Here is a 14802-nt window from a genome sequence, read left to right as displayed (position 1 = left end):
TGCAAATTGCAGCTAAATAAGGAGATCATTTGAGATTTGTTTGCACCTTATTTTAAACTGTGCTTTTTAAAATTGTGCCATGGAAATATGGGCATGACTTTATTGATCACAGTGTGCCTGAAGTAGGCAAAATTACTGACAGAATGAAATACACTTTTTTTTTTTTTTTTTTTTTTTGGCTTAGAATGTGAGTCAGCTGGATTTTTTTATTTTTTTTTTCATCTCATTGAGGAAAGTAGTATGTGCTGTCTTGACCTGAAGGATAACAAATGCTAAAGCGAATGCTGCTGGCTGGGATAACCTGGTTCAAGCAGGTCAGGTGCAGAAGTTTGCAACTGCAATGTGCTCAGCCAAGTATAGAAGGAGCTGCCAGTGGCATGATCTAACAGCCCAAATGTCATGGCAGCTCTCACAGTGTTTGTGATATCCTCCTTGACCAAAAGTCCCCAGTGTAACCAGTGAGTGCCAGAGGTAAGGACTGGGACAAAGAAGATAGTTCTTGGTGTTTGTCCTGACAAGAGCAAACTCCTGGCATTTCTACATGGCCTCTCTCAGCAGCCAGCCCATTGCCCAGGAGGCAGCAACAACTTTCAAAGTGCAAATAACTCTGAAAATGCATTTCAAATAGATTGTATTGAGCTTTTCTTTTGATAGTGCATTTTTGTCATCAAGATCCTGGCTTTGTGTAAAAAAATGCACATTAATGAATGCATACAGTACATATGATATTGTTTAAAATAATTCTGTTTCAATTCTTGAAGTCTTTAAATTGATATTTGAAAAAGGAACCTGGAGTGCGGGAACTATTTGCAGTTGTAGTTGCTCAGCTGGATGCTAGTAGTTTCTGTTTTCTAGCTGTGATTCCTGAGGAGTGTTTATATTTCTAATTGAATCCTTAAAATTCCCTAACCAGCCTGGAGAGAGTATTGTACAACAGTGCTAAGCAATGCAAATAGACATGAATTCATTGGTTTAGTTTGTTTGCCCCTTATTTTGTGGTGCTTTTTTTATTTTAAAGACCATTGTAGAAGTCTGTTTTATTCCTTGCCATGCCACCTGTGGCAGGATCACTCACAGAAGGAACTTACGAATCTCACAGGCATGATCTATTTAGGTAGTCTTAAAAGATATAAAGAAAAAGAAGATCAAAATCAATTGTCATGTTCCTTGGGATCACACCAATAAAAATTCATGTCTGGTTGCCTTTTTTCTTGTTACTAGTCATAATAATAATAATTTATTAATATAATTGACTTCTTACTGCAGAAGAACAAATGGCATAATGTTAGTGCTGTTGTATAAAATCATATTTGAGAGGGCACCGTGCTATCTTGCTCTCTTGCTGTGAAAAAGCACCATTTTTGGCAGAGAAGTTGAAGCCCAAGCAGCTTGGCTGCAATAAGGCAACCAGTCTCCAGAGCTGGCAGCCACATCAGCGCTGCGAGAGAGGCAGCAGCATCCACCAGCCTTTCTCACTGCCCACTGCCCCTAGAGAAGAGAGATGTGATCTCAGCTTCGGCTTTTTTCACCTGTGAGTCTGTCATTAAACCAGAGAGGTGACTGATGCTGTAGAAGCAATCCCTCTGGCCTGGGCTGCATTTCATCTTCATTTGCTGCTTCATGGTCCAATGTGCCTGAAGGAGAAATGAAAAGCAGGAGGACATGTCAGCAACAGGGGATGGGATATTTTTAGCTCTAATGGTAAACAGCCACTGTTGTTCATAGAATCTGATGTTCAAATGAGAGGTGAATATTAAGCTCCAGGTGCATCTAGAGTGATATGAAATTCATCTTTGTGCTTTCTGCACTGGTTTGCTGGTGTTGACTTCTTCAGGCTGGTTGTGGATGGGAGGTATTGCAGCAGAATGTAACTCATCCAAAAAGTGCTGTAATTTTACTAATCTTGCTGATCACTAATCTCTTAATGTATTTCCTTAAACCTTCCATAGGAGCTCATGCATGATCTTGGTTGGCATCCTTTATTATCTTAGTGCTTTGCCAAGTATGCTTGCTTTCTAGAACTGATTTTCTTTTTCCAAAAACCTGCAGTAATTAAATAATAAAGACACTGGACTGTCTTTAAAAAGAAGCATTCAATAAAAGCAGAAGAAATTCACAAAACAAAACAAAAGGGGTATTAACTAAGCATTAATTTCACTTTTGCTTTGACTTTCCAGGAGCACCTTCTGTTGTTGAGCACCCAAATCAGGGAATTACCTCCTAAATTGTTTTGGGATATTAATTCCAGTTCTATATTTACAGTCCTTCCTCGAAAGAGATTCTGAATTTAGATAGGACCAAACAAACATTAGAATATTAGAACACTTTGTTTCTTCAAGTATTTTACCATTGCATTTTCCCAGAAGTGTACAACAAGAGTTCATGGAGGGAATCAGTTGGTGAGGCATGCTTACAGCTACTGGGAGTATGAGGGGCTATGAAAAAATGACAATATTATCAGCTATTGCCTACACAGAGATCCAGTGTGCTTTTAGGTCTTAAAAAACTAGCAGCTGAATATGCTTTAATTACTAAAATTGATTGCAAGGAATGGTGTTGCTAAAAACTGAAAATGGATGAGCACTAATAATAGTTGCTTGCTCACTGGGGAAAAATGAGGTGCAAGCAGCTGTGAAAAGATGGAGAAATGCTGTAATGATACTAAAAGGATTTGAGATGAAATATCATAATAGGGCATGTTAAGCTGCTCTCTGAAGTTCTGGTATGTATTTTTTAGTTCAGTAGGAACTTCAGTTTGTGTAATTTTGCCTGCATGTTGAAAGCTTGCTTTAAAAATAAACAAACAAACATAAACACCCACAAAAAACATGCAATAAAATACTGGAGAAAGAGGCAGAAGGATAAAGCAGAGTATACCAGAGACTCCTTTTAAAACAACAAAAGGATGAGAAGTGAAGAGCTTAGCAGAGTGTTGTGTGCAAGGCTCTGTTCATTCAGCATTCCCACGTATTTTTATTACTTACTGAAAGTAGGAAAAATGATCTAAAAATAATGAAGATCACAAGGAAATGTGTGTAAAGCAGTAGTGAGGATGAATCTATTTTAGCAAATACTTCGGAGCTGTGGAAACTTGCTTTTTAGTAGTTATGGTGATGCTAACACTTGAAGTCATTCCAATATACTATAAAATACTTAATGTTGGAGCATTCCATGGCAGAGAATCTTTCTGAATGATCTCAGTCAACCTTAAAGTACTATTTGCCTTCTAAAGGAGTTGGAAACTGAGACTGGAATGTTAATTGTGACTTCAGGCTATAGTGCCCTATGGAGGGTCCAAATCAACAGTGTCTGAAAGTGAAGTCACAGGTGTATTTGAAGCTTATATTTTAGGACAATTAAAGTAGCCTGAACTAGTCTTGGTCATCTCTTGAAGACAACAAGTGTTTTTTATGCTGATTCCCAGTGGTAATAGTCTGATGACAATTTTTAAGTTTTGACGGTTTATCTTGCTGTATGTCTTGCTAGGACCAACATGTTTTATTTCATTAGTATTTTACTATTGCAGTAGGAAAATACAGCACAGCATAAATGCATCATCCCACAAGCCGCTCATTCCAAGGCAAACGAATGATTCCTTCATTTTATGTGTGAAGTAAAAAAGCCCCACATCTATATTTAGATAACTTGCTCGTGAGATACGGCAAGATGTTCTTACTCAGTGCACAGCACAGTGAGTTGGCAGGGCTGGTGTTTCACATGACTGATAATGCAGAAGTTTCTAAGGGTATTGCTGTGGGTAGGACAAAGAATCGTGATGAAGAGGGAACGAGATGGAGACAGTTCACAGTATCCCCAAAATACCTATCAGAAGAGCCACTTAAAATAAGCCTTACTGCATGCTTATGGTATTTTGAAAAAGGGGCATTAATATGTGCTAGAAAAGACTCTGTTTATTTAAGTATTTACTACTATTTCCAAAGGCAGTTAAAGTGCAAGGGATTTCACTTTATCCAGAGATAAGTGTATGCATGGTTCTCTTAAAGTTATGTCATAGATGACTTCAGAGGTAAAAGTACAGAAAAGAGTAATCAGTAAGTACAGATCTGCTTTCTGTTTCGCCAGAAAAGCCACAGCATTACCATGAAAGGTTAAGGTATAATGTATGAGGGGAATTGCATGTTCTTCAGCACGTGGCTGATAAACACAAATGAACACAGTAGCTCTGTCCCCATTTTCTATGAAGAAGAGGACACAACTGCAGACATCACCATGAAGGAATCTACCTCTGGCTCCAGTATTGCATCCTATCCCTGTACTGATGGCTTGTTTGATTCTGGAAAATCGCTGAGTGTGAACTGACTCTTGATCATTAATCATCTAATCATCCAATGTGTTCTTTCTTTAAAAAGCGAAGAAGGGAAAAAGTATTAAAAATACCACTAAAAAAACCCTCAACAAGATGTATCATGTGGAAGAACCGGAGTGCTGTGAACTGAGCAAATACAGGATAAAATTGGAGTAGATACTGTATGTAAGATTTTATACATGGTTCTCTCAGCTGTCTTGGATTCCTTTACATGAGTAGTTTGGGCATAAGCACCACAAAGGCCAGAAAAGGAGCTTACTGCATAAACATTGTGATTGATAGGAAGAAAAAAAAAGTATATACAGTGAGTGGCTGTCATTTGTGGACACTTACTACACATCCTAAATTATCACTAGTTAATTATTAAAATTTTAAAGTATTTTTCTACTGAAACTTTCTATTAAATAAGCTGATTAATCTTATGTTTAGAAAATGCTTCACACAACTCAAGCCAGCTAGTTTGTTCTTCATCCTTCAGTGGTGAGGAGATTGTGTTTGTGCGAGTAAAACACAGCTTCACCTGGAAGTTTTCTTATTTCTGACTCCCAAAAGGGTAGATTTTCTAAAACTTCTAAGTTTTGGCATAGCTGCTCTGAAAAGTTTAAATTAAAAATGACAACAAAGTCCGGGAGTGGGAAGCCAGTAGAATATGCTCAGCCAAAAGAATGGTGATGTCACAGGTGTGAAAACAATGTTTTCTCGATGAGAAGGAATCTCAGTTAAAGGAAATTAAAATGGCAATTAAAATAAATATTAAGGGTAGGAAAAAGGGCAATAAAATGTCTATTAACAAAAATAGACATTAATGAATTATGGACTAAAAAGTGTATTCCGGTGTGGTCAGAGATAAAGCACTTAATATATTTTGCAGTAGGGGAAGAAATACCCTTGGTCAGAGATAGATTCAGTGACAGATGTGGATAGTAAAGCTGAGTAATTTAGTAAAGGAAGGAACAGCAGTGATTTCTGTTCCAGGTTTTGACTAAAGCTGGGGTGTATAATTACCTCATGTCATGCTACTGATGTAATAAAGATGTTTGTGTTTGTCATAATAAAAGAATATGAGATGGCATCTGCTAAAATAAAATTCTCAGCTGACTGTGATTTATATAAACTAGACAAGGAGTTTTCTAAATTCAGAAGTTAATGAATAACTGCAGAAGTCTTAGTTTCCTGCTAGCATGATTCCAGGGAAAGCTACAGTAAAAAGCTGCTTTTTGGCCTTCCTGAAACTTCTGGAGATGCTATGTGAGCTGTCCTTGGCATACACCATATGCTGTTGTCATCAGCACTCATCTCTCTGGTGGCTGCTGTCTCCCTGCATGAAGCTGATAATTTCCAAACCCAGATAAAGGGGTGTCTCTCTGCACCCAGGGTGCTGCAGTCTTGGCTCAGGACCTTGTTGAACTTAGTGATGACCTTACAGTCGCTTTCCTTCCCCTGCCCCGTTTCGTTCTGGGAGGCAGTAACTGCTTGGGAGTTTCCCAAGTCCTTCCTGTGTTGTCATAATAGAACCAAGTTATTTTAATCTTCTCTGTGTCTTCGTGGCTGACCAAGGTCTGTCCACAGGCCAGCTAATCTTTATCTCCAAATATATTTCTATTTGTGATCAACATTTTTGTGTTGGTTTGTTTGTTTTTAACTCTAGCTTGAGCGTTGTGTAACAAACACTTTGCTTTAGCAGAATCCCCTTCCTTGACCTGCTGAGCTCTCTTGCTCAGGGTGTCCCCAGTCCCTCTGTCCACGTTGCTGACAAACCTGTTTAACAGTGCCAATCCCAATACTGAACCCAAGCCCTGAGGAATACTTCTGCTTTTCAGGTTGCTAGCAGACACCTTCTGTGGGATCCATGGCGACAGGTTTTCTTTCTGGTAGCTATCACAGATAGAGCTGGCAAGTCTGACTAGTTACCCTCCATCCCTGCTTTCCTCTGATTCAAAGCAAGGAGAAGAACAGTCATAACTATACCTTGCCTCAGGAGGCAGAGGGCCAGGTATATGGAGAAGTGTGTAGCCCTGGCAGTTGGTTGCTGTATAAAATTAGGTGTTGGTCAACCCAGTGAGATCTCTGCTTTTGTTTTTCACGATAGCTAATCAGTTTTGGTTCATGTCAAAATAAATCTGTGGCATCCCAGCATGTTTTTGCAGACCTTGAACACAGATTATGTGATTTTTAGATAGCTTTAATGTAATGGAAAATTATTAGATATTTTTTAGGATTAAAAGTAGGAACCCAGAGATTCGGTGTGTTTCCATGTAACCTTCCAAAATCTTAAGGCTGTTTCCTCTAGTCTGTTTTCCTATCTATCTTTCCCTACCCCCTATTTTATTTTCTTCTAGAACTGCATTTCTTAAATCTCTACTGAAGTTGTCAGGGCTAGTTAGAGGAAGGAGATTTTGTGCCTGTCTCATGCAATTCCTGTATTGCAAACATGGCTGAAGCTAATAAAAAGAGACCTCTACAGTGATTGTACAGCAGCAGAACAAGGTTGTTTTATAGCTTTGACAGCTCTCCAAAAGTTGGCTGTTTCTGGGGGTCAGTGTTCTTAATCGCAAAAGATTCTGCTTTCCTGCTTTTATGAAGAATTGATGGAGAGAATGGTTATGATATTGCTGTCACTGATGCAGTTGTTTAGCATATGCATTGGGAAACAGGCCTGTATGTATACATGCATCTAGAATTTCACAAAGAAAGCTCCAGTGCGAGTACCATATCTGGAACAAGACCTGCTGCTGGGGGATAGAGGATAGCAAAATGGCTATGATCTTTCTTTATCCTGCACACAGTACAAATGTTGCTCTTTACATGGACATAGCAATAAGGGAATAGATTTATCAGACTTGGTTGTTAGGCAGACTGATGGACATGAATAATATAAATACTTCAAAGGTACTGTGGCTTTTGCTTGCTGTCAATGAGCATTGTATCAATACTAGCATATATAAAATGTTGCAGAGTTATGAGTCCACTGTGGAAAAGCTTCCAACTGTTACAATCTTCAGAATACCCACTACTGTTTTCAGGGTGTCTGATACCAAGTAGATAATTTATTGTGGGGTGAAATAGAAAGCTCTTTACATAAATGAAGTATGATGTATATATTTTAATATTAGGTCCTTAGGAGAACACCATGATCATCCCAATGTGGTAATGGGAGATCTTCAGTCAGATGAAGAAGATATCATGAACAGTTCTGATGAAGATGATGACACAAATTCTGATTCCAGTAAAGGGGAGACTGATGCTCAAGAAGATAAACAGGTATCTTTTTATCTTTATCTTCTGAAGCTATTTCTCACTCTTGCAGTATTTCATTAGTTGTAAAGTGTTGGGATATTTTCAAATGTAAACCACCTGTTGAGGTTGATGTCTGACCTTTTGTTACCTTCTGTGAGTGCTAGCTTGGAGGGATTTTCCTTATTTTAATTTTATTTCTTCTTCAAATGAGGAGCAGGAAGACAGTGTTAACTACTCTGAATGAAATGAAGTTATGAGGATCCTGTCCCTCCCTTTGGGGGATACCCATGTTCTTGCTTCTCAGCCTTGGATGCCCTGGAACCAGCCTGCCTGCAGACCAGTGCCTCTCCTCAGCACCAGTCCCGGCAGCTGTTTCCTTTGATAGTAGTTATATCTGCTTCCTTTCTTTAAAAATAATTAAAAACCAAAACAAAACAAAAACAAAGCCCCAACAAGACAAACAGAAAAACCCAATGAAACGTTTAAATGCTGGAAGAGAAGACTTGGCATGCTGGGCCTGAATGTTGTTAAACCAAATGAGAGGACTAAATTGGGAAAGGGAAATAGTCAAGGGAAAAGCCTGTTCCTGTGAAACTAAACAAGACTTTACCTGTATAGAAGCCAACGTACCTTGCGTGCCTCTAGAAATGCCCTCAGCCTTTCACAAGGGAGTTTTACGGGAAAGTGTCCCCATTAGGAGGGTTCTCAGGCAGGTTTTACGGAGTAATTCAGCGCTTGCTGTGAGGCATCTGCTGCCGCTTGCTTCAGCCGCCTGCAGCACGTGCGGCCGGCAGCTGGGAATTAACAACCAACTTCCTCACAGCAGAGCAGCTGCAGGGGAGAATGAAGCAGTCTCTGCATCGGTCAGCAGCTGGGCTTGTTTTATTTTTCCTTACTGCAAGCATCTGGCTGTTTTGATGCTTTATATCTGTTAGGGGACTTACAGGGCTTCTTTCCAGTGTTGTGCCGGAGAGCCTTATTTGTATCCCTTTGGTTCCCCCATTAGAGACTCTCAGAGCCAGAGTATCTTTGTCTGAGCAAATGCAAAGTGGCTCTTTCAGCACCAGCTGGTATGTGAAAAGTCTTTGAAATGGGGTTGAAAACAGACCGTGATATTTCGTTTTGTAATTGTTTAGCGGTAGCATCTTGTCCTCAAAATACTAATTTTCATCTCATTTGCAACTGACACATCTACAGTGATGGCAGATACCTTGCTCTGCATAATTGACTTACTTGTGAATTCAGTCTTGCAGGGAGTGTGTCAGCCGTGCTTTCCAAATAGGCACAGGGGCCTGAGAAGAGGTGTTACAATCTCTCCTGAATGTGATTGACCCACACTGGATAGGTCTCAGTGTTCTTTGGAAATAAGTTTAATTTCATACGTAAAATTCCAGATCTGTGTGCAGATGTCTATCTATGTAGTATATAAAATAAATAATGTCTTTTACACATATCTGGTGTTATACAAAATTATTTAGTTTAGAAATTAATTTTATTTCGATAATTAAGTATAGTGTCATTTAAATTCCAATGAAAAAATTAAATTTAGATTTATTTTTTATTTTGAATACAACAATATAATTAAAACCAATTTATGAGTACTGTCTGTTCCATGGTTTATTTTCCAGCACTTGAGACTAATTTATATGTTTCAAGAAGAACTAAATCTTCAGAGAAATCTTGTAATATTAGTGGTTATGAACCAAAGTTTTGTGGATAAAATGCCACTGATGCCTGATTTTCTAGATAAACTGTTCAGTGCCCATATTGTACTACCACACTCAATACAGCCTTGCCAGGACTTATATCTCACTTGAGTTGTATATCCTGTGATGTTTTAGGGCTCCTCATCCTCTCTTTCTTTGCAGCCCATTAAAATGAAAGCCTGACTGTGCAATAGATGTGGTGACAGCTGGCAGCAGAGAAGCATATGGCAAACCGTGAGAGCTGTTTTGGAGAAAGGTGTTCCATCTGAGGGAAATCATACATGGAAGTTACACTGTGTAGCAAACACATTTGCATCCTAGTGCCTGCCCTGTTTGCTTTGTTATACCTATTATCTCTATCTGAGGTTGGACAGTGCCACTGGTTTTTTGGAAGCCAAATGTGCATGTGAGACCCAAAATCATCTCCACAGTGTTTCAGGCAGATGACAAGGCTCACGTATCTGCATCTTTGGAGTACATTAGTTGATTGTCAGAAACTGGCTATTCTCTTCAATGTGAATTTTTCACCTTTTTTTTTTTCCCTCCTGTCGTCTTGTTTTTCACTAAAGAAAGTGTACATGTCTTTTAAGATGCTTCTGAAACACATTTGAGGTCACTGCAAATATTACTGTTGCTGTATTAATCAGAAAAAAAGACTCAAGTAAGATAGAAATACTACGTGTACTTTAGTACTTTTGCTAAACCAGTAATTGTTGTTTGCTAGAACTTCATTCATTATGGGCTTCAGTGCTTCCTGTGATAATTAAAAGAAAAGGCTGACAGGTTGAAAGGCTGCTCCTAGCTAATATTGTTGTTTCCAGATACAAGCTAAATTGATTTTCTCACAGATCCTGAAAAACCAGAAGGTGTCAAAGCCAAGAGATTTCAAAGCACTATGAAGTGTTTTTCTTAGAAGTAACTATCAAATAATTACATTGAATTTAAAGAACTAATAGCTGGAAATGATCTTTATGACAGTTTTAGTAGGTGCTTAGTGTAACATGTGATTTTATTTGCAGGGTAAGGCAGCTGGAAAGAAAACAAAGGTTTACCACATTGCCAAGGAGATCATGAGCTCGGAGAAGGTGTAAGTGTCAATGCTATACTTAATAACTACTCAATTTATTTTAATTGGGCAATTAAAATGTAACTGTTTGCTTTTTCTTGCTTTTCTGATAGGTTTGTGGATGTGCTAAAGCTCTTACACATTGTAAGTACTTAAAAAAAAAGCAGTTTCCTCTTCTATTTGTTTAATCTATTAAAGTTTTATGTTTAGGCTTATTGTAGTGACTGTGCCTTTTTTCTGCTTCATCTACATATTCAAAATATAAAAATTAATCTAATTAAGCTGTACTTTAATGTTGCATATTTTACATAATGGATGAATATTTTGGTGGTTCCTTCTGGATCTCCTTAATAATTTATGGAGTTTTCAGCTGCATGTGGGTATTGAATACTGAAAATTTAATATCTATCAATTTATGTTAATCAGAATCATATTTATAAGCCAGCTTGTACTGGCTTATAAACATGCACATAGCACCAAAAATAAAGATAAGTTCTTCTTTTGGTAAGAAGAACTCCTTAAATGGTGGAGGGGGGCAGGAACAATTTATTTTAGAAATGGTACATTAAAATGGTACATTCTTGAAGTAATCCAGTTAATAGCTAATAGCTCTAATGGTGCATCTATCACCATGGCAGTGTGTTTTAGTGAGGTTGCAGCTCCTTGACAGACATTTGCTTTCTGATAACACCTGTGATTGTAGTACCTGCAATGTGCTGTACACAGCCAGGATTAAGTATTTAATCTGTGTTTGTGCAGATCAGTCATCTGTAAAACATGCTGTGTTGAAAGTGATAATAGGAAATTAATGAAGAAATTTTTTTTCTCTATCTCTATTTTGTGTGTTTTCTGTCAAGTTTGAAATTATATGTGTTTGTAGCATTTTGTCACTCTATTAAGTGCAAACATAGTGGTTTTTTCCTTGGGCAATAGAAGTGGTTATATTGCAAACAGATGCATTGGTCTGCCTCAGTCCCTTGAGAAGTGTGTTCTATGAAACTGGGAACAAAGACTCTTATAGATGGTTGTATACAGTCCTGTAATACAGGGATTTTTTTTCAGGGAACAAAAAGCTTGCTACATCTTTTGCTGATTCCTCTTCTGCTTTCCTCCTAGTAACTGTTTTTCTGATTCTGTTCAAGCTTGGCTTTTATGAGCTGGCTCAGTCAGTTGCTGCCAATATATAATTTATATTCAACATGGTTTCTAATACAGAACTCAATCTTAAATACTGGTAAAAGAAGGAGAGTTGTCCTAGGCAAGTTTTAAGCTATGTAATTTTAAATTATCATATTTTTCAAACAGTTATTTGTTAAAGGTATCTTTGCTTTTCAGTGTACCACATTTTTAGGTAATATGTGCAGTACTGGAAGAAAGCTATTGGTAAGGAGGATGCAGGCAAGCAGAAGAACAATGTGAAAAAGGGAAGAGTAGAAGGCTTAGGAAGTTTCTGGGGATAAACTTAAAGCTGTCCCCACAGTGTAGATGTGCAATGGTGTAGGATGTGTTTTGCTTTTCCTTTAGAGGATAATTTTCAGCTGTATTCATGACAGTCTATTGGTTTCTAGCTGCCAAATAAAAACTATTGGAAATGTTTTTGTTGGCTAGCATTGACAATCAACATGTATTCAGCCTGGCCTAACAGGGTCCTCCCCTGCCAGGTTGGGAGTTTAGGAAATACTTTGTCCTTAACTTGTCAGTTGGCCTGCAGCAGGAACCTTGGTGAGTGTCCTTGTCAGAGAGGGCACTGGTTTTGAGGCTCTGTGTGTGTGCATTCTTCATTAAATAAAAACTGCCATAGCTGAGAAAGGTTGCAGACACCCAGATTTTTGTTTCCACAGAGTGGTATGCCTGAGGATTTGTTTGTTTTTCGCACACAGTATTAAATCAGTTGATTTAATAATACATGGATAATATTTTAATGTTGATAAAATGATCCTTTTGATTTCATGTGCACTAACCACTTTGGTTTACTAACTGCCAGTCAAGCAACCTCTGACAAATTTCTTAATTAGAACTTGGATTCTTCCTAGACTGGGCTCTTTTACCCAGAGTAAAGATATGGCTTATGGAGGGATGCTCCATACCTTCTGAGCCATCTATTAGTGGTTTTCCACTTGAAATTTAGTGACCAATTCCATTAGCAATGATCTAAAATGAGTAATACTCTCTTCAGTATATTTTACCAATGTCAGCTAAATGCATCACATGGCGCCAAGGAAGAGGAGTGTTGATGTAAGAAAAAGCTTTTAATTTGCTTCATCTTAGAGCCTTTGAAGTGGAATCTAAAGCAGTTGAGGAGGTAGGAATGTAACTGCAAACTAGTTACAAGTACCACTGAAATTTTTTAGCTTTTTTTTCTGTTATGTTGACAAAGTCAAGTTAGGTGGAGCAACTCTTCCAAGATACCAGAGTGCCAACCTATGTGGACCCTGTGGCACACTACAAGTACATCTGACTGCTTCTGTTGAAGACACACTGCAAAATTGTATAAACACTTGGTGATACTTCTGTAAATACTAAACAAGCTGGTCATAACAGAGATAAGGGACTCACCTGGCTTTGCACACAGTCTCAAACAGACCCAGCAAATGGGATTGCTTGAGGATGTAATCAAACATTAGATGAATTCTCTGTATTTCTGTTACTGTGTTAGTGCTCTTTTAGGGTGAGATTCCAGTAAAATTCTTTTAGAAACTCCTGGAAACAGAGGAGCTTAAATCAAACTAGCTCTTCTGTATGCATGTTTATGAGATGGTTCATGCATTGCCTCCTGAGAGTGAACCAGGGTTGAGAATGTGGGAGAAGTACTATTTTTTCCTAAGGACACTTGCAGAAAAAAGAAACAGTGAACTGGGTGTAAAACACAAGTGACATAAGAGAAACAAGCTTATCACTTCTTTCTGAGTTGCCCTGTGCCTAAGAAACACCCAGTGTTCCTGGAAAAAAGGAGTAAGGCAGGATTGGTGCCCTTTGTACTTCTTTGTTGTGGGATTCTTTGGAGATGGTTTCCTTTGCATGAGTGAGGGAACCTCCTCAGCAACGTCCTGGCACTGTGAGGGTAAGCTGTCTGGCTTATTTGTTGTAATTTTTTTTGGTACATTTTTGTTCTGAATTTTGTTCTTTTGCCAAAACTCTCCGCTCTTTTTGTTTTTCCACTCTTTTTGATTCTGCTTCCTCCCTGCTGCTGTTGTATATGCAGCAAGGCTTCTGGTCCAGCAGAGGAACTTGGTTTTGTGAGCTTACTTCTTCCAGTGCAAGGCTTAGTGTTTAACTTCCTGCTGTGTGAAAAGAAAAGCTTAGGCCTGTGGGCTTTTGCCTGAGCCTTTAAATCTGTGCTTCTGACTTAGACCCCTGTTCTCTCCATATTTGGACTCTGAGCCCTAGTAAGTAGGAGCCTGTCAGCAGGCACCTCTTAGCATTTCTGCAGCCACAAGATCAACCTCTTATTGCAGAAGGCAGATAAGAGGTGAAGCATAGTTTTCTATTGTGTGTCCTTCCAGAGACACAAGCGTGAAAAATTCTGGTTTCATGTTACCATTTTTCAGAAGAAAATGGCAAAATTCTGTATACAAAAATGACATGTAGTTTTATATATATATATCTATATATATATATATATATAGATATATATATAAAAACTGATGTCTATTGTAGTCCAGCATTATGAAAAATAATTCATGGTAGATTTGGAAGAAGAATGTAATGGAAAATAAAATAGCTATGGCCTTTGGAGCAAAGTTCTGACCTCGGGTCCTGGCTTACAACTGACGTACTGTTAGACCATGAAAAATTCTCTCAACATCCCACTCCTTTTCCTCCATCTGCAAAATTTCAATATTTGACCAGTCTGAGGTGAATATGTTGACAAATGTTTGATCTCTGAAGTACTTTAGAACTGCTAAGACACTTGACAATGAGTTGGAACTGTAGTCCTCTTACTAAGAAGACTAATAAAATAGTTTTAGTTTAGAAGGAAATATTGTTCTACTACCCAGCCTATTGCCTGAAATAGTATTCTGGGAATATGCCACAGTCAAATCACTGATTATTGTAAAAAAATCAAATACATTATTTCGTTAAAGGCTTATAAATTATTTTATTACCTGAAACAAAAGGTGTGGAATTGTGTGGCAGCTTTACAAAAGTAATGGCATGTGTTTGAAAAATATCCACACTGACTCATAGTCTTGATGAACTATAGTTGCTGTAGTTTAACTTAGCAGTTTATGGCAAATAGTCTGACTCTAGCTAGGAGTGCCTATTTATATTTTAAATGATCTATTTGTGAAATCTTCTGTAGCTGTATTGCTAAGCAGTCATGTTTACAGTTTGTCACATCTAGCAGCCTGGCTGTTGTGAAACTTCCTCCTCTTCCCTCCTCCTTCGCTATAGGATGTCTGTATGTGTGTGTATTCCTTGAAAAGCACTCAAGTGCAAACATGCTTTTTTCCTTAAATTAAACT

At 38.2% G+C, this 14802-nt stretch overlaps 1 protein-coding gene across 2 annotated transcripts in view; it reads left to right on the top strand.

Annotated features, from left to right (window-relative positions):
* FGD6 (FYVE, RhoGEF and PH domain containing 6) overlaps nucleotides 1-14802 on the top strand; it is a 72109-nt gene that overhangs the window by 21383 nt on the left and 35924 nt on the right. For both annotated transcript variants that reach the window (XM_041409805.1, XM_041409804.1), the window contains exons 3-5: nucleotides 7441-7588; nucleotides 10290-10357; nucleotides 10450-10480. In XM_041409805.1, coding sequence (XP_041265739.1) covers nucleotides 7441-7588; nucleotides 10290-10357; nucleotides 10450-10480 — 247 coding nt within the window. The remainder of the gene's footprint in view (nucleotides 1-7440; nucleotides 7589-10289; nucleotides 10358-10449; nucleotides 10481-14802) is intronic.

Source organism: Onychostruthus taczanowskii, unplaced genomic scaffold (genome assembly GCF_017590055.1).
Source record: "Onychostruthus taczanowskii isolate IOZ18803 unplaced genomic scaffold, ASM1759005v1 scaffold31, whole genome shotgun sequence".
NCBI lineage: Eukaryota > Metazoa > Chordata > Aves > Passeriformes > Passeridae > Onychostruthus > Onychostruthus taczanowskii.
Note: the sequence above shows the minus strand (reverse complement) of the source record. Positions and strands in the feature narration are given on the sequence as shown.